General features: G+C 35.3%; 1 protein-coding gene across 1 annotated transcript in view; it reads right to left on the bottom strand.

Moving 5' to 3' along the window:
• Positions 1-24,774, bottom strand: part of TMPRSS15 (transmembrane serine protease 15) — a 122,487-nt gene that overhangs the window by 52,178 nt on the left and 45,535 nt on the right. Inside the window, 6 exon segments of the mRNA XM_043593821.1 lie at positions 136-261; positions 1,674-1,763; positions 9,449-9,565; positions 9,568-9,583; positions 12,233-12,383; positions 12,678-12,783. Of these exon segments, the coding sequence (XP_043449756.1) occupies positions 136-261; positions 1,674-1,763; positions 9,449-9,565; positions 9,568-9,583; positions 12,233-12,383; positions 12,678-12,783 (606 nt within the window).

Genomic DNA, 24,774 nt, shown 5'->3' with positions numbered 1-24,774 from the left:
TGACATGTTACTCTGCTGTTGTAATGTCACTTTGCTTGTTGTAAAAGACTGATTTTTTTTATTGGGAAATGCTTTCTGTATCGTTCCAACATCTTGAGCCATACAACCTTCACAATACTTAAATTGCAGACTTACCTAAGAGCAAAGAATCATCTCCTCTACCATCTCTGATTTCCACTACGTCTGCAATATTTTCTAAGTCAAATTCTTGAAAATGAAGTTGTATATTCTTTCCCTGTTGTGCATTTAAATTCCAAATACCTTAAAAGTAAAACATGACAACACAGTTTAGAACACACTTCTTTTGATTTCCCGCAGAAGCTTTACTCCCTTGAGAATTTCAAATTTCTCTGAACTTTCATATATTAGGTAAATATCATGTCCCTCCACAGCACCCTGCCTTTCCTTTTATTGTTACACTACCTTGGGTATTTTGTAAAGCCTGATAATTTATCTACATCTTCATCTAGACCGTGTTATGTTTGTTTCTTCTTTTCTCATTTCAGTGCCTAACAAAGTGCCCAATAATATTTATTTAATAAATCAACAAATTTAATAAATTTATTCAAATTATTCTTTTAATATTCCACTGATGTTTCAGAAATTTTGGACCATTCCTTTGTACAAATGATATGTTTAAAAGATGTCTTCAATGTGGAGTAGAGATGATAATCTCTGGTTCCCCCTACAAGTCAAATTAGATTCATGGTTGTTTATTTTTTTGGATCAGATAAGCCCCTGGAATAGTGACTTTATTCTCCTATGAAAGTGATATTTACTTATCTCTGGGTCATTTGAAGGAAGAAAAGCTGACATTTTCTAACAACACATTTTTCACTGTCATTAGAGCATTTCTTTTACTGGTAGATTTTCCCATTTAGATTGGTGTTGCTATCTTAGATGCGGCCATGTGAGGAACATATCTGTTTCCCAGACCTACTGAAGTGGAATATTTGTAGGATGGGCTGGGGAATTGGCATCTTTAACATAATTTCTATGCAGTTTGAACGAGCTACTCTACTTAGAAATATTGACCTAGATATAGGCTCTGTTCAGTTTTAGCAAACTATTCTTCCCTCTACACTTAATGATTTTCTAGTGAATCCTCATTATTTCATCTTTTATACTGAGGAACTAGCTACCTGACTCTAGCTGCCTGCTTTATTGACACTGGTCTATATTTACAAAAGGTGTGGATGTCACAGTTGGCCCTTTACTTTTTGCACTTTCGCTGACTTTATTCTATGAAATTGCAAACTTGTTATATATAATATAGACATTGTATGTATAATCAAGACGAGTGATTAAGAGAACAGTATCTGGAGTAAGGTACTTCTACTTACTGGTTTTATTAAATTTTTAAATTTTAGAATTATAATAATAACACCTGCTTCAAAGAATTATTGTAAGAATTGACTGAAACAGTATATTAAGCACTAGCACAGTGCCTGGCATGAAATAAATGCTAAGTAAGTTAGTAATCATTATTGTTATTGTTGTTATCATTATATTATGCAATATTATAGATGTGATAGTTGTAGTCAGGTTTGGAAAATTTCTAATCCACTTTGCTGTGTCAAGGTGGGAATCTAGCCTTGATACACACACACACACACACACACACACACACACACACATCTGTTTCTCATGGCTTGGGAAAAGAAACAACTCACAAAAAGCCTTATTAGGGTAGCTGTTTGGAAAGTTCATGGAAGTGAATGTTGTATTTGGCTCCCACAGTTCAAAAGGTCCTCCACAGTCTGCTGAAAAGGAAATAACAAAAAATCATTAGTAACACAATGCTTATTTCAGAGAAATAATATTATATCTTAGCAAATTTCCAATTATATTTTTTGGAATACTGATTTTGACAGGTAAAATGCATAGTGTGTATAAAAGAAAACCTTGCAACTTAAGTAATGAAAAACTACAGGTAAACTGGTCTCCTTACTGAAGAACTTCTCAAAACATTAAATATTCTTATGTTATTTATGAATCTCCAAGAAGGCATAATAGTATGCAGCATTTCCCAAAATTATTTGGGTAAGGAATAATTTTTCTGAGCATCTTTTATAAATAGGCTTCATGAAATAAGGTATCAGATACTCCTTGCTATAGAAAAAAAAAAGAATCTTTATAATAGAACAGATCTTATATCTGCCCTTCTGAGAAGGGCTAGTAAATGACTCATTTGGCCATTTCTTACGTTTTTCTTTCTTTTTGTTTTTCTACTATTTTTTCTTTCTTTCTTTCTTTCTTTCTTTCTTTCTTTCTTTCTTTCTTTCTTTCCTTCTTTCTTTCTGTCTATCCAGCTTTCTTTTTTTCAGTAGAGAGGAAGCCTCACTGTTCTGTATACTGAGTTGTTTTACTGTCAAGAACGGGAGACAAACTGAAACTTCACTTGCTAAATAATTGGCCTAGACTGATCTGTACTTAACATTGTCTAGGAGTCAAGTTGAGGAAACACTTATTAGAAAAAATAGAGCACAGGTATCCTATTGAAAACTAAGATGATTTAAGTAGGCATATTAACTTTGTGAAATTCTTAACCTATTTTAAATTTATCCTCCTGCTTAGGAAGAAAATTCTAGAGTAATATAAAATTTTACCAGCTAGTTTAAGTATCCTTATTCTATCTTATTTTTATTAGCATGTTACATTTAAAATCAAGAGGATAAAAGTAACCTAATTCTAAGGATATAGGAAACTGAGATTAAGTATATATTTTTACTGTTATTAAAGACAGATGATACTGAAGTTATTTACTCCCAATAAGATAAAAATCAGATAATAGGAGGGATAATTAAATGTCTCTATATCTACAGCAGTGCCTTCAGTCATATCCTCTTCTTTGGTCCCTCTTTTATTTCTGTTTTATTTTTTAAAATTTATTTTATTTATTTTTGAGAACGAGAGAGAGTGCACATGGGGCAGGGGGAAAAAGAGAGGAAGAGAGAGAATTGCAAGCAGACTCTGAACTGTCAGCATGGAGCCTGAAGCAGGGCTCAGTCTCAGGAAGCATGAGACCATGACCTAAGCTGAAATCTAGAGTCAGACACGTAACCGACTGAGCCACTCAGGCTCCCTGGTTCCTCTTTTATATGTTATCTATCTCATTTATGTAGATCTTTACAATTCATGTGCTTCTTCCAAATTTGCATGCAATGAGCCTCTTAGGTTTGCGTGGCATGATGTATACGACTGGGCGGAGACGGGCAGTTGCTGTGGCCCAGTAGTAGTGTTGCCATCCCATCCTGTTTTGTAAGGTGTGGAGCCTGGTCTACCTTACACACTCTCCTGGGAAGGCTGGGCCAGATCCGGATGAGCTTAGCAAGAGTAATATAATCTCTTATAAAACGTTACCATTTGCACATTGTTTCCATGCACATCGTCTCATCTGGGAGGGAACATGATGTATAAAAGGAAGATGTGTTGGAGCTGGTGGATTAAATTTTTGCCCTGAGTTAGCTACTTGTCTTTTTGAGAGTTGGTCTTCTCATACATAAAATAGATATATATTAGATATTTTCAGGGTTGTTTATAAAAATTAGACATAATTATGAAAAGTGCCTACACATTACCTGGAATATTCAGTACTGATTTCCAATACATACTTGTGGGTTAGGTAATTACTTTTATTATTTCAATTTTAAGTGGAAATAAAAGCATTGGAGATATTCAGTTACTTGCTAATACTGTACACATCCATTTAGTGTCAAAGTCAAGACTTCAGTTCAGTTCATCTCAAGCTCATCCCTCAATATGCCTTCTGATTAAGTTGATTAAACCCTGCATTATTTCCACTGTCTGGTCTAAGCTATAGACAGGGTTTGACTGTGTCTCAGTAAGTGCCACTTGATGGTAGGTGACATAAAACTTGTTGGGTATAGACAGAAAAAAGAGGGTAGAAAGGAACACAGATGAAAGTACTAACAAGTAAGGTCAATGATGGATAGATCTAGTAGAAAGAAAGTACTGTACATAGGTTGTTGAAGAAAATACTTAAACCAAAGAAAGAGTGATAATGGGGAAGAAGAGAAGGTTCTCCACTGGGCAGGAGGAAGGAAGGGCAAGAGGATTGTGTGCTCCCATCTCTGAGGCTAATACTCTCCTTGATTATGTGATTAATTGTCCAGTAAAGATTTCTGAAGAAGGATCTATGGCAATCCCTCCAACCCCACTAACATACAACTCATTTAATTTTAATAATTCTTAGTGCCATGAAAATCTCCCATAAATCCTCTGTGAAACTAATGGGAAAGGGGGAAGTATAATTTCAGGGGCAAAACTAACATTGCAGATTGCAGATTGGGGAAAACCAGTTCTTCCCATTTCACAGATTTAGACGTGGCCAGTGGATTTGTTTTTGTTTTGTTGTTGTTGATTTTAAACCGTCATTCATATTTTCTTTTCAAGGAATAGGAAAATCTCAAAATGTATTCCAAAAGCTGACATTTTGGAGAAGGGATTGAATTTTCACATAACTGAACACAACAGTACATTATATTAGATATAGATGAGTAGGTAGGACTTTAGTAAATACACAACTAGAACTAAAATGTTGTCAAGCGTAATTGTGAAGCCTGTCACGGCAGACAGTTCACTTAGCATTTCTCCACTAAATAGAAGTCTTAGAAATTCATTATTCTGAAATACTTAAAAATCCCTTTTTTGAAATTCATCTCACATATAATTTCATATCTAATAACTCAGTAGTAAGATATCTCTGACCCTTGGCCTGATATGATATGTCAGTGACTCTGTATACATATGATAGTAAGGAATTGGAAAAAGCACTTTCAGCCATTCTAAATACGAAGACACAATGTATTTTAAGAGTGGTGTTGCTATAGTAAAGACATAGCTTCTTAATAGAGGGGCTGAAGACTCATAAAACATACTTTTGGGTATCACAGTCATACTGTGTCATTAGATAAACTCTCTCCACCCAGAGACTAAACAGTTAAATTGTCTGGTACAGGGAACTCTATTCATTTACAGTTGTTAAATTTTTTCATTTTTCTTTTTCTTGAAGCTGTTCTCTCAAAGATTTGTATTCTGATTAATTCCTTACTATGCCAGCAGGGATTTTCACTCCATACAGTATGTAAATAGCATGCAGTATTTTGCAAAGTGGTTGTCAAGGATAGAAGATAATTTCCTTGAGGTATGTCATTTTTAATCCATGCTGAAGCCTCTGACGTTCATGAGATATGTGTCAGTGTGGGGTGAAAAAGAAAAAAGCCCAGCTCTCATTTACAAGAAGAAGGTTCAAATTAAAGGTATTTGTGGAAAAACAATAGATGCACCTTGAGAAATAGTATCTCTCATTGATGTTTAAATAATGTTAAAGTCAGCAATTACTTTTCATCATCATAGTAATAGACAAGCCTTACACTATTACATATAACATTTAAAAAATTTAGGTTGTAATATAAAATGGAGTCTCCCATGAAAATTTTGTGTTTGGTTTCTCAAAATTTATATTCCATTCATATATTCTAGTGACCTATGGATGCATGTGAGTGCAGTTAATATGGAATTTGCTAGGGATTTAAATATCAAGTCATACTAATGATATAAAAGGCAAGTAGCTCTGCTAGAATATGAGCCTCATATAATTATAAGACAAGTAGATAGGTACCGATTCATTTCTATAGAAATGAAGAATTTAAGTTAGATTATTTAACTCAAAGTATAACGTCCTGTCTATGAAACTTTCCAAATTAACTTTGATTTGGTCTTTGGACATGGAAAATGGCCTAAATGATGGCCAAATAGAGCAAAATTGTGGAAATAAAGAGTGACTATTAAAATTGCTGAAACTATGGCTTATAATTTTTTTTCTTAAGTAGTTTTAACAGTTGCAGAAATAAGTTAGGGACCCGAAGTGTGGATTTCTTTTTGTTTATTCTTATTCTATTCAGTAGGTATCTTGTCACGAATCACCCAAATTGTGTTGCAAGTTGACATGATATTTGTTTAATGGAATGTGTACTTTTTACAAGTGTTCTCAATACAATCCCCATGCTTAAATTATTTATGGTAATGTCAGAGGGCAACAATTGTAGAGCTAATGCAACAGCAAGTGATTGAAGTCACAAAATGGAAGAATCCCTGTACTTACGAAAACTGAACAATTCTCCAAACTAGGCACAATGTGGATGCCTAGGAACAAAGGAGGAATTTTGCTAGTCAGCTACTGGTCTGGGATTATTTTCTTATTTAAATGCTCTATAAGAGCTAAAGAAAGGCTATTAGCCAGTCAGCCATGGTTTCCTTTTATTCCTGCTTAAACAAATCAGTGATCTGGAACCAGAAAAGCTCTGCTCAAATAAGAATTTCACTGAACCAATTGCAAATGGCATTAGAATGAAATTGTTCAGAATGCATTTGATGGTAATTAACATTTTCTGCTGTGCTAAATATTGCCCTGAAGTGAACCATTTGGAAACTGGAACAAATATACTTTGGGAAAATTCTAAAGTTTATATTTTAAAATCAGATAGGTCATTCTACCGTTATAATATCCCTATTGTTAAAATATGCAAGGATATCATGCTTCCTTGACATTGAAGTATTATTTTTTCTCTTTCTGACTAGAATAGATATGAGGACTGAATGGTTTATGTAGTTAAAGTTTTAATGTGGGAAATTATAATGAAGTTTTACTTGTATGTATGCTATTATGAACAAAAGTTATCTTGCATTTTTGATTTCAGATAATGATGAAATTATTATTTTAAAAATATCAGGGGCGCCTGGGTGGCGCAGTCGGTTAAGCGTCCGACTTCAGCCAGGTCACGATCTCGCGGTCTGTGAGTTCGAGCCCCGCGTCAGGCTCTGGGCTGATGGCTCAGAGCCTGGAACCTGTTTCCGATTCTGTGTCTCCCTCTCTCTCTGCCCCTCCCCGGTTCATGCTCTGTCTCTCTCTGTCCCAAAAATAAATAAACGTTGAAAAAAAATTTTTTAAATATCAAGCCTATGAAACTTAATTCCACTGGAAAATTTTTCTTGACCACTTATCTATGAATAGAGAAACACACCAGCAGAAAGGATTATGAAAAGTGTTTTTAAATGATTGAAATATCAAAATAACAAGATGTTGGGACACCTAGGTGGCTCAGTCGGTTAAGTGTCTGACTATTGATTTCAACGCACGCCATGATCTCATAGTTCCTGGGATCAAACCCCCTGTCAGGTTCTGTGTTGACAGTGCAGAGCCTGCTTGGGATTGTCTCTCTTTCTCTCTCTCTCTCCCTGCCACCCCCTGCTCTCTCTTTCTTTCAAAATAAATAAATAAACATTAAAAAAAGGCAGGATGTTTCTAATATTTGGTATCCATAGGAATTATTTATCAAACCAGTAGTAATTTTAATAATTAAAATGTGGTGGGTGTTTTTGCATCAGAATGTTTTATATAAGAATGTAATATATAAGTTTTATAGACAGATAAGGTGTGGGCTACCAACAATGAAGTCAAACAATTATTTTTAAACAGTGCTGTATAGCCCAAACTATTGTATTCATGGTGGTTTTTTCTCTATCCCATCCCTTCCTTCATTTCCAAATCTTAGTTCTGGTATCAAAATTTTGTTTTACAAAAATGTTTGTGTCACAAAAGGAATTTACAGTCAACATAAAATGAAAGAGAGATCGGTTCAGGTCTAATAATATTTATTGATCTATTTGTGTGATGTTAAGAACCAGTCAGATAATTGTGAAGCAAAGGTGAGTAAGAATCAGAGTTTGGTGCCATGAAAGTCACTCCTTGCCACAATCTTGTGGCCAAATTATTATGTGAGAATGCGTGCTACTTTTCTGCCTTTGTTTCAATTTTATAAGTGTTCTACTGTCTCTTAATGTTTCCTTAAAGACTTCTCTAGTTCACACTTTCTTCTCCAAAGTCTATCACTTACTTTTCTAGTTCATTACTTTTAGGGGTACATAATTATATTTTGTCTTAAGTATTTATTTACATAGATTATATTTATTTTTTCCATGTATTGGTTACTGCTATGTATTACATTTATTATGCAATGCTTTTTACATAGTATATATTTATAAAATTTGAATGAATGTTTGAAATATTGAGGAATTTATGTATAGTCTATTCAAGCATCTAAACCTGTTAATACGAAAGATGGTAGTAAACTAGCCTTTTGGTAGAATTCACTATGTAATTCTAAAAGTGAAAGTAAGTACATTCACTATGGTGGCATGGAACCAGTGTGACAATGTATATGCTCTTAAACACCAGTAATTTATCTTTAGAACTTTTGAGTTGTTAAAGCCCCTCATCTGAAAGTCTGCTTTCTCTTTCTTTTTTTAAGGTAAAGATTGAAAGCAGAAAAACATGTAGTTTTGGAAGTAAAGTCAAATTTGGATATGTTTTCCAAGTTGATTTGCTGGTGTGATTATGGGAAGAGTTTCAAGTGCACTTGGAAGGAAATGGGAAAAGGAAGAAGTGCTGTCTGTGGGCTCAGATCCATGGCAGAAGAAAAACATCCATGAGGTCTGATACAAGCAAAGTTGTAGAGCTAGCTCAGCTTCCAAGTACCATAATCCAAAGAAGGATAAAAGGTATGTTTTTTTTACATCAAAACTGCAATGCAGTGAAGACATCTCAATAAAGGCAATACCTGTTTTATATAATTTATCATTGTACCTTTTTTTTTTCCTGCCAAATCCTGTAGCCTAAAAGTAGTATGTAGTTATGGTCTCCTTTGACATGCTAAGATGGATAGTAATGCCCCATTTTCCTCTCAAATGTCATGTTTCCAATTTGTATTAAAAACACAGGTAGACACAGGCTCCTTTTTTTTTTTTTTTTTTTTTTTTTTTTTGCCTTAAAAGAACCCATAAGACAAGGGAAATCCTGGTCACTGCTCAGCTGAAACACGTTAGTGGCCCCATGAAGGGAGCACATTGCAGGGCCTTACGAAGGCATCATTTTAGGATAAAAATCTTTCATGTGATCTTGGTGTGTATAGTCAAAGTCCAGGCCCAATAATTACTATTAAATTATTCCAGAAAAAGGCTGGGTGGGTTTCAAGCTTAATTAAACTCTTCTTGAGATCTAACATCATTTTTTAAGAAGACCATGAGAATCTTAAGGTTTTTTTCCCCAAAGATTCTCAGCCATACCACATGGTCAATACAGCCTTAATTTGTATTTTAGTGAAAACAGGATGGAAATCAACACCTTAATTATTAAAAAAATATACTAACATTATTATAAGTATTATGCATAACAAAGTACCAAATGATTTCTTTGTGAGTGTATGCATAACATGTAATATTTTGTTAGCTTCCATTTTACTTATATTTTGAAGTCTTAGATTTTCAGTGAAAAAATATTAGACTAAGATAATTTAAAAAGTCAAAGGAAGATCTACCTGAAAATATTAACGATTTAATTGGTAAAATACATGTTACAGTTACTTACTAGGAAGTTCTGGTGGAGGAGTTGGGACCAAAGTTGGTTCTGGATAAAGACTCACATTGCAAATCCCATATGTTAGGCTAATGTCATCCAAAGCTATATCACTCAGGAACTGGTTTTAAAAGCATTAAAAGCAACCTGCAATTCAGAGAAGGATATGAAATCATTCTACTCTAATCTTCTCTGACTTGGTTCTTGTGGCCCAACATTCTCTGGAGAATCAGTATTACCAACTCTAAATATAAGAGGGCAAGTGTCTGTACAATGGAATATTGATAGATCATGCTCTTTTATAATCCTTCTGCTGAGTCCACTCCTTTACTTATGTCCACTGGTGTCTTCCTTCTGAGTTAGGCAATATTGTCACAGTTTCTCTATGTCTCTGTCTGTCTCTCTCTCTCATGATTTGTCATACTCTACTGAATTCTGCTACACATCCACATTTTCTGGCATTTTCTTCTCACAGATTCCTCCCTGCAACACTATTAGAAATCCAGGTAGCTGTCTGTCTTCTTATAGCATACAAACCCTAAAGGGAAGACACACCAACTGAATAATTTAAATGAGAAAAGAAAGGGACAAGGGAAAAATGGGTATAATATGATCACTCAGGGCCAACTAGTTCTTTTTTTTTTTTAATTTTTTTTTCTTTCAACGTTTATTTATTTTTGGGACAGAGAGAGACAGAGCATGAACGGGGGAGGGGCAGAGAGAGAGGGAGACACAGAATCGGAAACAGGCTCCAGGCTCCGAGCCATCAGCCCAGAGCCCGACGCGGGGCTCGAACTCACGGACCGCGAGATCCTGACCTGGCTGAAGTCGGACGCTTAACCGACTACGCCACCCAGGCGCCCCAAGGGCCAACTAGTTCTGATATAGTTCACCCAGAAAGCTGGTGTGAGATCCTGTGTGAGGGTAATGCCCAGAGGACACAGACCCAGACTTGGAAGAAAGTTTCAAGTGGTCAGATGAAACATATTAGGTTCTTAAGGACAGTGAGTATTTTAGCTGAACTTTCCTGGATCCTCTTCTGTAGGAAAGACATAAACAGAATACCTGCTCTACGCTAATTGCTATGCAAGTCACATTGTACACGTTATCTCATTTAATTCTTTCAACACTATTATACAGTCATCCATTCACACAATTGTTCATTCATCCTACCTACTTTATGCTAGACATAATTCCAAAGAAGGATTATTTTCTCCCTTTCATGTACGTGCAGGTTGAATTTCAAAGAGACTAAAGTGACTTAAGATTTCATAACAAAGTGGCAGAGGCAAGGTGCAACTATTTGTTGAACTTGCTGTTCTCATTCTGCCTGATAAGCTAACTTGGAAGAAGTGGGTGGAGTTATACTACTTTAAAAAAAATGTTTAATGAGTTGAGACAGATTTTGCCACTGCAATGCAGCTGTCCCCCCTTATCTGAGGTATTACTTTCTGCCATTTCAGATCCTCATGGTCAACCAAGTTCTGAAATAGATGATCTTTCTTCGGTATTGTTAGAAGGTCAGTAGTAGCATAAGGCCATGTCACAATGCCTATAACATTCACTTCACTTCATCTCATCACATAGGCATTTTATCATCTCACATCATCATAAGAAGGGTGAATAAAGTACAATAACATATTTTGAGAGAGAGCGAGAGGCCAGATTCACATTACTTTTGTTACGGTATATTGTTGTAATTGTTCTATTTTTTTATTATTTTTGTTAATCTCTTACTGAGTCTAATTAATAAATGAAACTTTTTTGTAGGTATATATTTATAGAAAAGTACACAGTATATATAGGGTTTGATAGTATCTATGTTTTCAGGCATCCATGGGGGTCTTAGAATATATCCTCTGTGGACAAGTCGGGTACTACACTTATTTTCCTGCTTCTGTCATTTCCTAGTTCCCTTGATGTCCTATTTTCCTTTATCCTTCTCCAAATTATCAGAAAACAAAGTTGGAGAAGAAAACTTCACAGAAAAAATAAAAAAGACTTCAGAAGAAAGAAAAATGGAAGGAATGCAGACAAGTGTGGTTGATTATTGCCTGCCTTACATGAAATCACAGGGGCGAACTGAAGCCTTCACAATGACGATGTCTGTCCAAACAGACACCTACTGAGAGTTACACTCTCTTGTCTGAAATGACCCGATTCAAACATTGTTAATTTGGTCTGACTATTAGCCTGTATTATCCTGTATTTTAATTGCAAACACCCTTAGGAAGAGAACACATTAAGCTGTTATCTGAAAAATTAATCCACTTTAATGTGGATTAAGAAACTCCCCAATGATATAGCTTGTACAATCTGTTTCTAAAGGAAATATATAGATTAAGTCAAAGTAAGGCAAGGTGGATGGATACTGATGGGTGTGGATGTTCTAATAGGAAAGGATGATTCCCTAGAAAGTGCAGGGTTGATCTAGGTGGTGTTTGTGAAAGCTGAAGTCCTTGGTATGTAGGGGACATGGGAAGACATGGTCGACTTGTGCTAGAAAGTTGCTGAAGAAAACTGAAATAGATCACAAAGTTTCTATGGATTTTATCGCTCATTATAAGCAATAGTTTCATGTAGTAGTTGTTTTTCTATAAGTGGTTTTAAATAAATGAATGGACAAATGAAAATGTAGGCACTCAAAATTTAAAAAAAAGATGAAGCAAGTAGAAAAAGTGACTTGGCTATATTCAGAAAAAAATAATTTTTTCATCATGCTACCTTAGATTATAATTGTATCACCATTTGTAGAACACAAATACATGATTATAAATCACAAGGTATTTTGCCAACCTTAAATTCCACTGTTTCATTTAATGTTACTTGTCCATAATTCCAATTTTCTCCATAATTTCCTTCCTTTTGGAAAACTGTCTTCTCCATGTTTTGGTTACTGCTGATATTAATGCTTAATTTATAGACATTTTCACCATACATATAATACCTAATTGGGAAACAAGCAGAAATGGTTGGATTTCTACAATATTAGAATAAATGGAACTTAGGATTTTTCTAAATCCTTTACTTTCTCTGAAATACTCTATTTTTCCTTGAGTGAGAAAGTTCCTAGAGAAGGGGAGGGAGTCTCCCATCATTTTGCTATTTTATCTGTTGGATAAATAATAGCAAATGAATTAAAACTTGGGTGCCTTAGTAAAATCAGAGTCTGGCAATGTGACAAAGGCAATGTTACTCATTAAATAAGGCAATATTTATTTCACATATGTCTATGACATACCAGAAACTGAGGCAGACTGGTTCCAAAGTGGGGTCTAAAGGGAGACTTAAGAGCCCTACTCTTTCTCGTCTCCCTCCTGGTCCAGTTGGGGTGGAAATGTAAAATCCTATAAAAACAAAAAAAAAAGTTTTACTTCATTTAAATTTCAGCAATTTCATTGTGTGAGATACATCATGTATAAGCAGAAAAGAGCAACTTTAAGGTAAAAATGTAAAGACGGAAAGGGCAGTAGATGTGAATCTAGAGGGCACTATCTCTGCCATAAAAATTATTATTTAGGAACTCAACTCTCAACTTCCCAATTTATAAAACAAGACCCTTGAATTGGAGTATCACTAAAGGTATATCAATCCCTGACTTTTTATGAGTCCAAATGATTATTTCATCATATTATCGTATCTAAACGCCACTTTAATTCCCATTTACTAGATGTTTTGATCAATTCCCTTCTTTAGAGACAATGAGTACATGAGAGTATTTAGATATGCTACTGGATTAACTCATGATATATGCAAGTATTTGTGCACAAATTTGAAGGCAATGTTAAGAGTTTCAAGACAGTCAGTTTTTTCTTTCATGGACTATACTGCATTTCTCCCTATAAGAAGTTACCTGCTTTTATAATGGTTTCATCTTCTATATTTCTTTGAATGAGAACTAATCAGATCACAGAAGAGCAGGAAGCATGCTAATCTACATAAAAGCTTTCTATAATAGCTCAAGCCACTGCATAAAGTCCTTTCTGGTCTGGAATTCATTATTCCAACCAATGATTTGAGTTATTTGAAGTGTGGGAAGAGTTGCTTGAGTGAGATCATCTTGAACACTTTCTTAGGGAAATTTATTTATTTATTTTATTCTTAGTTTGCAGCTTATATATTATGACAGAAAGCAGGAATCATGTAACAAAATATTACATAAAGCAAATGACATATTGGGTAAATCTAATTTTATTAGAATGTTATTTTTTTATGAAACACTGAAATTTAGTGTTTATTTGAAATCAAGCATGTTCTCTCTTTGTGCTTTCCAACAGAAATTTTTATTTATTTATTTATTTATTTATTTATTTATTTATACTTATATATATATTTTTAATGTTTTCATTTATTTTTTTTTTCAACGTTTATTTATTTTTGGGACAGAGAGAGACAGAGCATGAACAGGGGAGGGGCAGAGAGAGAGGGAGACACAGAATCGGAAACAGGCTCCAGGCTCTGAGCCATCAGCCCAGAGCCTGACGCGGGGCTCGAACTCACAGACCGCGAGATCGTGACCTGGCTGAAGTCGGACGCTTAACCGACTGCGCCACCCAGGCGCCCCTCATTTATTTTTGAGAGACAGAGAAACAGAGCATGAACAGGGGAGGGTCAGAGAGAGAGGGAGACACAGAATCTGAAGCAGGCTCCAGGCTCTGAGCTGCCAGCATAGAGCCCGATGCGGGGCTCAAACTCATGGTCTGTGAGATCATGACCTGAGCCGCTTAACCAACTGAGCCACCCAGCTGCGCCCCAACAGAAATTTTTAAAAGCAATGCTGTATAAAATTCAACTCATTCATTTACAACATGCAGCATAAGGACAAGATACAAAGTAAAGTACTAGTAAAACTGCCAATAGATATGTCAATTTATATGTAGGTAAGTAAGGCAAAAAATTCAAAATAAATTAGTCTTTTATCAAGGTGAAATCATGGTCAAGTATATATATTTAAATAAATTTTTTTTGAGTGTTTATTATTTTTTAAGGAGAGAAAGAGAGTGTGTGAGCAGGGGAGGAGCAGAGAGAAAGGGAGACACAGAATCCAAAGTGGGCTCCAGGCTCTGAGCTGTCAGCACAGAGACCCACGTGGGGCTTGAACTCACAAACCATGAGATCGTGACCTGAGCCAAAGTCGACGCTTAACTGCATAGTCAAATATATTAATAAATGTAATATTAAGTACATTCACTCGACTTAGATTATAAAATGTAAAATGGAAATGAATGAATGTTTAACAGTTTATATTAACATGTTACTAATACTTTATATAAGGCTGTGGCATTTCATGAGTACTTATTTTAGCTTTACAGTTAGTGCTCAATTATTCAACCTAATAAAAAATGTAACATAGGAGATGATCCAGAGTCCATCCTTTAAATGCCAAATTCCAAAACCCGTTTGAATTGACCTTAATTTTAGTTGATTATAATATAGTTGGGGAGGAAATGATTAAAATACTATTGAATGCCATGAATCAATAGTGAAATGGGTACCTTGTTCAGAAATATTTCTAGTTAGCAGCATTTATATACCATGAAAACTATTGTGCTTCTATTTATGTTTGGCCATGTTCATAGTCAATTAGTTATAAGAAATATTTTGAACCTATTGTTTACTCATTGAGCAGTAATATATATGGGATTTTTAGTCTTATAGAGATATCATGACGCTATGGGTTTTGTACCACTGTTCAGATAAAACTATTAATCATGTGGCTCATAGTACCTTATGAATTTTGCATAAATACATTTTAAAAAACACAATATATTACATATCACATAGAATTGCATGTTTTGGAATATAACATAAAATAACATATTAATAAATATATAATAATAAAAATGGAAAAATAATATATTAAATATTTCTGTGATATCAGCTAAATTCTCTACTTAACAAATCAGAAGATGAAGAAAATTCTTCATAAAATTATGAATTTTTAAAATAGAATATTGTTTACATAAAAATTTACTTGTCTACCTCATGTCCTTAAATTTCATCTACAATATTTTCCTGTGGGGGTCATTTGACCTGTCTTTAACGTTTGTCAGATTTGCAGGAATCATTGCATTCAAGGCAAGCCCATTCCATTTCAACACAATTAGAAAATTCTTTTCTTTTCTAAGAGTAAGTTATCATGTGCTTATTTTTTCAAATTTTGCTCCTCAGCCCATTAAGGATAAATGAATTTATGTTAACTACAAATGTTTAAGCTACTATTTTGACTTTTCTAAGTCTTCTCAAGCTTTTTTTCATCCTTTTGGCCTTCAATAATTTTAATATGGCACAATTTCAATTGCCTCGCATTTGATAAGCTCTCAGTTGTACATCCGTCTGGTTCCACTCAGAATATGGAAACCAGAAGTTCACACAATATTTCTGTTGGAGTATCTTAGCAGGTGGACTAATAAGGACATAATACCTTGGGAGTATAATTTAAGTTATAATATCATTGACACTATTTATTTTTAAGTGTGTCTCATTCATAGTTCTCTAACTCTCCATGAGAATTCTTCACCTCCTCCATCCTTGCCCTATAATGCCTCCTTCTGCACAATCTAATTGGTCCCTTATTTACCATCTGCTTATTTCCTACTAAACAAACATAAATTTACAATGATGGTTGAAGCTACTATACTATGACTTCAGTGTCATTTTCTAGCCATAGTTCTTATAATTCATCTATTTACAGGTAGCACTTCTACAAAATTACATTATTTTGATTTTTTTCAACCCCCAGAAATGTTAAGACACATGGGCCTTTTTTCCCCCGTTTTTCTGTCCCTCTACGTCTCCTTATGATTGTACTTGTCAAAATCTTACTAATTTTTTGAAATCATTTAGCTCATATTGCCATTTCCTTTAGAAAGTGCTTATTGATCCTCCCAATCATATGTGTCCACTCCTTTTGAATTGTCTGTTGCACATGTACTTTCTCTGATGTCACTTAGTTTATCCGTTTTTCTTTTCTTTTCTTTTTTTAGTTTATTTATTTTGAGAGAGAGAGAGAGAGAGAGAGAGAGAGAGAGGCAGAGAGAGAGAGAGAGAGGGTGGGAGAGAGAATCCTGAGCATGTTCTGTACTGTCGGCGTAAAGCACCACATGGGCTCCTTCCAGCTCACGACCTGGAAGAGATCATGACCTGAACAGAAAACAAGAGTCAGATCATGACCTGAGCAGAAAACAAGAGTCAGATGCTTAACTGACTTAGCACCCAGATGTTCCTCACTTAGTCTATTTTCCTGTGTATTATATTCATATTCATATGTGACCTTTAAAACTGTTAGATTTGGGGAGAAAAATACACTTGGTTCATTTTTGAATTTTCAATATGGATTAGCTGAATGTTGCTTAATTTATTCTTATTACACCAATTTGACTTGTTCATTTTAAATTTATTAAAGTAATACACAAAAGGAATGATTAGATAGATATTTTTCATAATCACATGGGAATTTCTACGGTGAAATGATAATTTCCTCTAAAATCTTACAAATTTCTTGAAATGTCTTCAAGAACTCTTCCATTAGCCTCATAGCTTAAAACCCAGAAGATTGAATTTATTTTGTTAACCTAAGCATATAATGAACCTGTTTGTGGAGCTTTGGTTTTTCTTACTTCTTTCTATCCCTTTTACTGCTTTTTTCCCCATGAACCAAACCTAACTGTTTCACACCCAACACCTCAAGTAAGGAGAAAAAGTGTTGGACACGTGCTAATGTGATATAGACACAGGAGCAGCTGGACAGTCTGTAGAACTTTGTGGAAACTTGGAGATCCCTCTCAAGAGGAAATTAGCCTGAAACAAACCATTTTGTGGATTGTGAGCACCTATGTAAAATTAACTGAACCTAGGAGATAAATATTGTAAGTTTTACATTACACAATGCTTCAAATTCAAGTCTATCAATATTAATAGACTTTCTATTAATGAATTTCCTAAAATTCAACATCACAGGAAAGCTAAGGGAATAAAGACAAATATTACTTTGAACACACTAAAGTCATACTTATGTTAGAAGAAGGTATCTGTGCTACATGAAATGCAGATATCTAAAAGGCTTAATATACTTTCCAAAATTGAACAGTATAACTATTTTTCTCCCTAGTCTAACACTGAAAACAGTTCTGCAGTAAATTTTTATCTATTGAATGCTTTTGCAACATGAAAAGAAAATAGTTATAATCCCTAGCATTTCTACAGCACTTTTTGCTTGCCATTTTCTTATTATATTTATTTACTTATTTTTTGTAAACATAGTAACCAATTTAATGTTCAAAACATGCCTCTAAAGTCAGGTCCTATTATCATCAGCCCACTACCCAGATGAGGGAACTGAGGCAAAGAGGACAGATATATTGTCTAAAGGGCAGAGCTGGTTTAAACCTAGCTGGCTTCAGGGTCTCTATTTTAATGATGTTTTACCACTACACTACACTAGCCCCTAAGCATTAGAAACAATTATGATTTCTCCGAGAAAGACCAACAAAGAAACACTTGCTTTGAGCTGTCTAGCCCTTTTGTGACCCCTACATTTCTGAAGTTTTCACATGTTACTGACCTCATTTTCCCTGAATGTTCTGAACAAAGGAACCACTTCTGAGCTCCCCAAGATGCCGCCCTGTATCAGTGCCACCATTTCCACTGACTCCCTTTGCTTCTAAGAGGTGCAGAGAAACTCTGAGCATCCACACTGCACACATTTGGAGCCGGTGCTCTACCAGGAGACAGTTCTTTAGAAGGAACCGAAAAGTTAAGGGGCTTAGATGTTCTTCCCTAAAGCAATGTTAATTCAAAGTTTATCTGTTTCATTTAGACTTTTCTGTCATTTAAAGTGAAGGCAAAGAACAAAAATCCCCTGCATGGATAAGAGGAACAGCAGGAGAGATTTAATTCTCTTCCATTTCAGAGGTAGGATGTTCTGACACATAAAAAAGCAGGTTGGAAGAAAAATGCCCCTGGGGGCGGGGAATGTCTGGTAGATTATGAAATCACTGGTAGGAGAGTTGGAGAGAACCTATTAAATCCTATCATCCATTCTCATTACACCACTGCCTCTGCTGGGCTCTGAACCGCTCTGACTTGTCTCATTTTAAATAACTCCTGCTACATGACTTTCTCCTGAGACTCCATTTCCGACCCAACTATTTAAAATCTTCACCTGACATTCAACCTGTTTCACTGTGGTCATTTTCATCTTATTTCTTTAGTTATTTAATCTGTTGGCAAGCTGAAACCATTTTTCACCTGTAATGTACTTCTATTCTTCAAATATCAGTGGAATTATTTTATCTCTTATTATGATGACATAAAAGTAGAAAAATGATCATTTGAACATCAAAGACTTCAACTACATAAAAGGTATCTGTCATAGTCAATAGATATAAATGCTTTCTGTACTTTCCTCTAACTACTCTTGTCCAAGTGTGGTACAGACATTTTTTTTTTTTTTTTTTTACAATAAAGACAAAAACTGGTCAAATGATTTAACTGTTTTAGACCAGGCTTCTTCAGAGGGCTGGGGTGATTATCGCTTTGGGGTTAGTCTTTAGCTGTGCAGATTACTAATTTATCCATAGAGATCAGGCTCTGGGAAATCACTTATTCAAAGAAGAGTAACTATGTATTATACTATGCATGTCATTATTTTCAATACTAAACGTGTTTGGTCTAATGGGATTGGCCAGCTACACAGAACACATTTTTGTTCAGAGCTCTGTATTGGTAACTAATTTAGCAGAATCCGGTTGCCTTTCCTTTCAGAACCTGACCTCTTCTTACTGTATCTGGTCCCACTGATCTGAAAGTCCTATGGCCTCTTCTCTGGGTGGGGTGATAACTCTCCTCTGGTCTCCCTGACAACACTCTTGCCCTTCTATTCACTATTCTACGAGCCAGTGTGAATCCTATCACTTCTATGCTCAAGAACCTCCAATAACTCTTCATTTCACTAAGGAAAGAGCCAAAGCTATAGAAGACCCATCATTATCTGCACTCCACTGGCCCTGTTTATTCCACATCAGCCATGCTGGCCTCCTAGCTTTTTTTCAAATAGGTCAGGCATACTCCCTTTAAAGTTCTTGCTCTTCTTCTTCCTTGTCTGGAATAATCTATATAGTCAATTCCTTCCATTCCATAAAGTTTTCTTTTGAATGTCACTTTTCTATGAGATCCAACTGATCACCCTCTTTTAGTCTACACCAGCACTCCTGCACACCTGCCCTACCCACCGTCCTTACCAAACTCTACATTTTCTCAGAGCACTCATTCACATTTACAATACCCACAAATTGTAATTATTTGTCATGCAGATTGCTTAGTTTCTATTTTGTAAGTTTTTAAATTAAATTTTTTTCCCCTTACTATATATGTTACATAATCTCAGAAAATCTGGTTTCATTTTACTCAAAGATATATACTGAGTGCCTTGAATAGGCACTGGGGCTCAAAAAAATATTTCTTGAGTAAAGGAGTGGAAGAATTATTCAACTGGGGCTTTTAATGATGACTATGGAAATAGATTAAAAATAGATCAAAAGTAGTCATTTTTTATTATGCAATATTTTGATCAAGTTGAAGTAGTGTGATGAGCCATATTTTGTTATTCCAGGGAGGCCATTGTCCAAAGGAACAGGACTAGTCAGATACATTTTTGCCCTGAGAAAACGAACTCTTTAATGTCCTCTTTCCAGATGTCATTCCCAATAGACATTAAATCAGCTATTTACTTTTTAGGTTATGAAAATGAGAATATTGATGTCTGCAATAGAAATGGCCACTGATAATATATTTAAAAGAAATTTTTTTAATGTTTATTTATTCTCAGAGAGAGAGAGAGAGAGAGAGAGAGAGAGAGAGACAGTGCAAGCAGGGGATGGGCAGAGAGAGAAGGAGAGAGGGAAGCAGGCTCTAGGCTCTGAGCTGTCAGCACAGATTCCTGATGTGGGGCTCAAACTCAGGAACCATCAGATCATGACCTGAGCCAAAGTTGGATACTTCGCTGACTGAGCCACACAGGCATCCCGGCATTGATAATATATTTAAATGCACATGTCACCAGGTTATTTTTATGTTATAAGCAATTTCTCACAGTCAATAACTCATTCAGAAATTACTTATTGAGTCAGAGTTGAAGACATTCATTCATATATCCAAATATTTTTACATGTTAATTAGATTCAGGCACTGAGAAGGCACTAGGAATTCAAAGATGAAAAAGACAAGTTCCTCATTTCTGAAGAGAATACTGTAGTGAAAAGAAAAAAATAAGTAAGAAAATATAATACTACATAACAGGAAAAACAAAAGAGGTGTTTAAAATGCTTAACAGAAAGAAAGATTTTGACTTGGAGGTTCCAGACAGGCTTTATGGTGATAAGTAGTGATATGAGATTTGTGTGTTCAATGCCTAGAGTTCTATCAGGTTAGAGGCAGATTATAATATGTGTTTTTGGAGTTGAACCATATTCTCATCCGTAACCTATTGACAAGTCACATTGTTGGATGGATTTTGTTTAAGAAAATTAGCTAAATTCCAAAATTGCTATTCTGCCCTTTCTGTAATTTTCCTTACTTTGTAAAATATGCATTACTTCTAGATTTGAACTCTCCATTCAGTGATTAATTTGGTATTATAAATACATGCTTCTAAGGTTTTCATGAGCAGTCTTCCCAGTATGATTTCCTTATCTTCTGATAATTCCCCATGATTTCTGGACTTCTCCATCAACTATTATCGTCTCCAATGTTATCTTTCTACCTGAAATCCAACTGATATTCACATGAAGAGGTATTTACTAATCACAACCATTTCTCTCAGGACCATGCTTTAGAATCAGCTCTTCCACAGTCTTTTTTCTATGACTGATGTTTGTGTCTCCACAATTTATATATTGAAACCCTACTCATCTTGTGACGGTGTTTGGAGGTGGGTAATTTGGTCATGAATGTGAATCCCTCATGATGGGATTAGTGACCTTATGAGAAGAAATAAGAGAGAGTGCTCTGTCTCTGTCTCTCCCTGACTCTCTGTCTCTCTCTGTTGTGTGAGGACACAGTGTCAGGGCAGGTGGCTGTGGCCCAGGAAGAGTGTTCTCATCAGAACCTGTCCATGCCGCCACCCTGACCACAGACTTCCAATCTCCAAAACTGTCAGAAATCAATTATTGTTTAAGCCAAGCGGTTTTGGTATTCTGTCATAGAGGCTTACACAGACTAAGCAGACTAACACAGTTCCTCAGAAGAAGGAGATATATCTCTATATCTGTATTCTAAGATAGCATGACCTTGTATACTGAAAATTGTAGGAAAGTCTTTAAAAACTTTCAGAGTTAGTAAACAAATTCAGCAAAGTTGCAGGGTCCAAAAACAATATACAAAACTCAACTGTATTTCTATATGCTAGCAATAAACAATCAGAAAATGAAATAAAGGCAAAGTAAACCAAAGTTCAGGAAAGTTGATTGTCTCCAATGCATCCAGTTAGTAAATAATTAGTGGTAAATCTAGGACAAAAACCTATGTCTTTTTTTTTTAACTGCTTTTATTTTTTATTTTTTAAAATTTACATCCAAATTAGTTAGCATATAGTGCAACAATGATTTCAGGAGTAGATTCCTTAGTGCCCCTTACACATTTAGCCCATCCCCTCCCACAACCCCTCCAGTAACCATCAGTTTGTTCTCCATATTTATGAGTCTCTTCTGTTTTGTCCCCCTCCCTGTTTTTATATTATTTTTGTTTTCCTTCCCTTATGTTCATCTATTTGTCTCTTAAAGTCCTCATATGAGTTAAGTCATGATTTTTGTCTTTCCCTGACTAATTTCACGTAGCATAATACCCTCCAGTTCCATCTACATAGTTGCAAATGGCAAGATTTCAGTCTTTTGATTGCCGAGTAATACTCCATTGTATATATATACACCACATTTTCTTTATCCATTCATCCATCAATGGACATTTGGGCTCTTTCCATACTTCGGCTATTGTTGATAGTGCTGCTATAAACATGGAGGTGCATGTGTCCCTTCGGAACAGCACACCTGTATCCTGTGGATAAATGTCTAGTAGTGCAATTGCTGGGTTGTAGGGTAGTTCTATTTTTAGTTTTTTAAGGAACCTCCATACTGTTTTCCAGAGTGGCTACACCAGCTTGCATTCCCACCAACAGTGCAAAAGAGATCCTCTTTCTCTGCATCCTCACCAACATCTGTTGTTGCCTGAGTTGTTAAAGTTAGCCATTCTGACAGGTGAAAAGTAGTATCTCATGGTGGTTTTGATTTGTATTTCCCTGATGATGAGTGATGTTGAGCATTTTTTCATGTGTCGGTTGGCCATCTGGATGTCTTCTTTGGAGAAGCATCTATTCATGTCTTTTGCCCATTTCTTCACTGGATTATTTGTTTTTTGGGTGTTGAATTGGATAATTTCTTTGTAGATTTTGGATACTAACCCTTTATCTGATATGTCATTTGCAATTCTTCTCCCATTCTGTCAGTTGCCTTTTAGTTTTGCTGATGGTTTCCTTTGCTGTGCAGAAGCTTTTTATTTTGGTGAGGTCCCAATAGTTCATTTTTGCTTTTGTTTCCCTTGCCTCTAGAGACGTGTTGAGTAAGAAGTTGCTGCGGCCAAGATGAAAGAGGTTTTTGCCTGCTTTCTCCTCGAGGATTTTGATGGCTTCCTGTCTTACACTGAGGCCTTTCATCCATTTTGAGTTTACTTTTGTGTATGGTGTAAGAAAGTGGTCCAGGTTCATTCTTCTGCATGTCTCTGTCCAGTTTTCCCAGCACCACTTGCTGAAGGGACTGTCTTTATTCCATTGGATATTCTTTCCTGCTTTGTCAAAGATTAGTTGGCCATACGTTTGTGGGTCCATTTCTGGGTTCTCTATTCTGTTCCACTGATCTGATTGCCTGTTCTTGTGCCAGTATCATACTGTCTTGATGATTACAGCTTTGTAGTATAGCTTGAAGTCTGGGATTGTGATGCCTCCTGCTTTGGTTTTCTTTTTCAAGATCGCTTTGGCTATTCGGGGTCTTTTCTGGTTCCATACAAATTTTAGAATTATTTGTTCTAGCTCTGTGAAGAATGCTGGCTTTATTTTGATAGGGATGCATTGAATATGTAGATTGCTTTGGGTAGTATCGACATTTTAACAATATTTGTTCTTCTTATCCAGGAGCATGGAATCTTTTTCCATCTTTTTGTGTCTTCTTCAATTTCTTTCGTAAGCTTTCTACAGTTTTCAGTGTATTGATTTTTCACCTCTTTGGTTAGATTTATTCCTAGGTATTTTATGTTTTTTGTGCAACTATATATGGAATCATTTCTTGATTTCTCTTTCTGTAGCTTCATTGTTGGTGCATAGGAATGCAACCTATTTCTGTGCGTTGATTTTATATCCTGCAACTTTGCCGAATTCATGAATCAGTTCTAGCAGTTTTTTGGTGGAATCTTTTGGGTTTTCCATATACAGTATCGTGTCATCTGAATAGAGTGAATGTTTGATCAAGAAAGGATGCTGTATTTTGTCAAATGCTTTCTCTGCATCTTTGAGAGGATTATGTGGTTCTTGTCTTTTCTTTTATTGATGTGATGAATCACGTTAATTGTTTTACAGATATTGAATCCCCTGCATCCTAGGTATAAATCCCACTTGGTCGTGGTGATTAATTTTTTTAATGTTGGATCCGGTTGGCTAATATCTTGTTGAGGATTTTTGCATCCATGTTCATCAGGGAAATTGGTCTATAGTTCTCCTTTTAATGGGGTCTCTGATTTTGGAATCAAGGTAATGCTGGCTTCATAGAAAGAGTTTGGACGTTTTCCTTCCATTTCTATTTTTTGGAACAGCTTCAAGAGAATAGGTGTTAACTGTTCCTTAAATGTTTGGTAGAATTTCCCTGGAAAACCATCTGGCCCTGGACTCTTGTTTTTTGGGAGATTTTTGATTACTAATTCGATTTCCTTACTGGTTATGGGTCTGTTCAAATTTTCTATTTCTTCCTGTTTCAGTTTTGGTAGTGTATATGTTTCTAGGAATTTGTCCATTTCTTCCAGATTGCCCATTTTATTGGCATATAATTTCTCATAATATTCTTTTATTATTGTTTTATTTATGCTGTGTTGGTTGTGATTTCTCCTCTTTCATTCTTGGTTTTATTTATTTGGGTCCTTTCCTTTTTTTTTTTTTTTTTTTTGATCAAACTGACTCGTGGTTTATCAATTTTGTTAATTCTTTGAAAGAACCAGCTTCTGGTTTCATTAATCTGTTCTACTGTCTTTTTGGTTTTGATAGCATTAATTTCTGCTCTGATCTTTTTTATTTCCTGTCTTCT

Source organism: Prionailurus bengalensis, chromosome C2, assembly GCF_016509475.1.
Source record: "Prionailurus bengalensis isolate Pbe53 chromosome C2, Fcat_Pben_1.1_paternal_pri, whole genome shotgun sequence".
NCBI lineage: Eukaryota > Metazoa > Chordata > Mammalia > Carnivora > Felidae > Prionailurus > Prionailurus bengalensis.
This window is presented reverse-complemented; position numbering and strand designations above follow the sequence as displayed.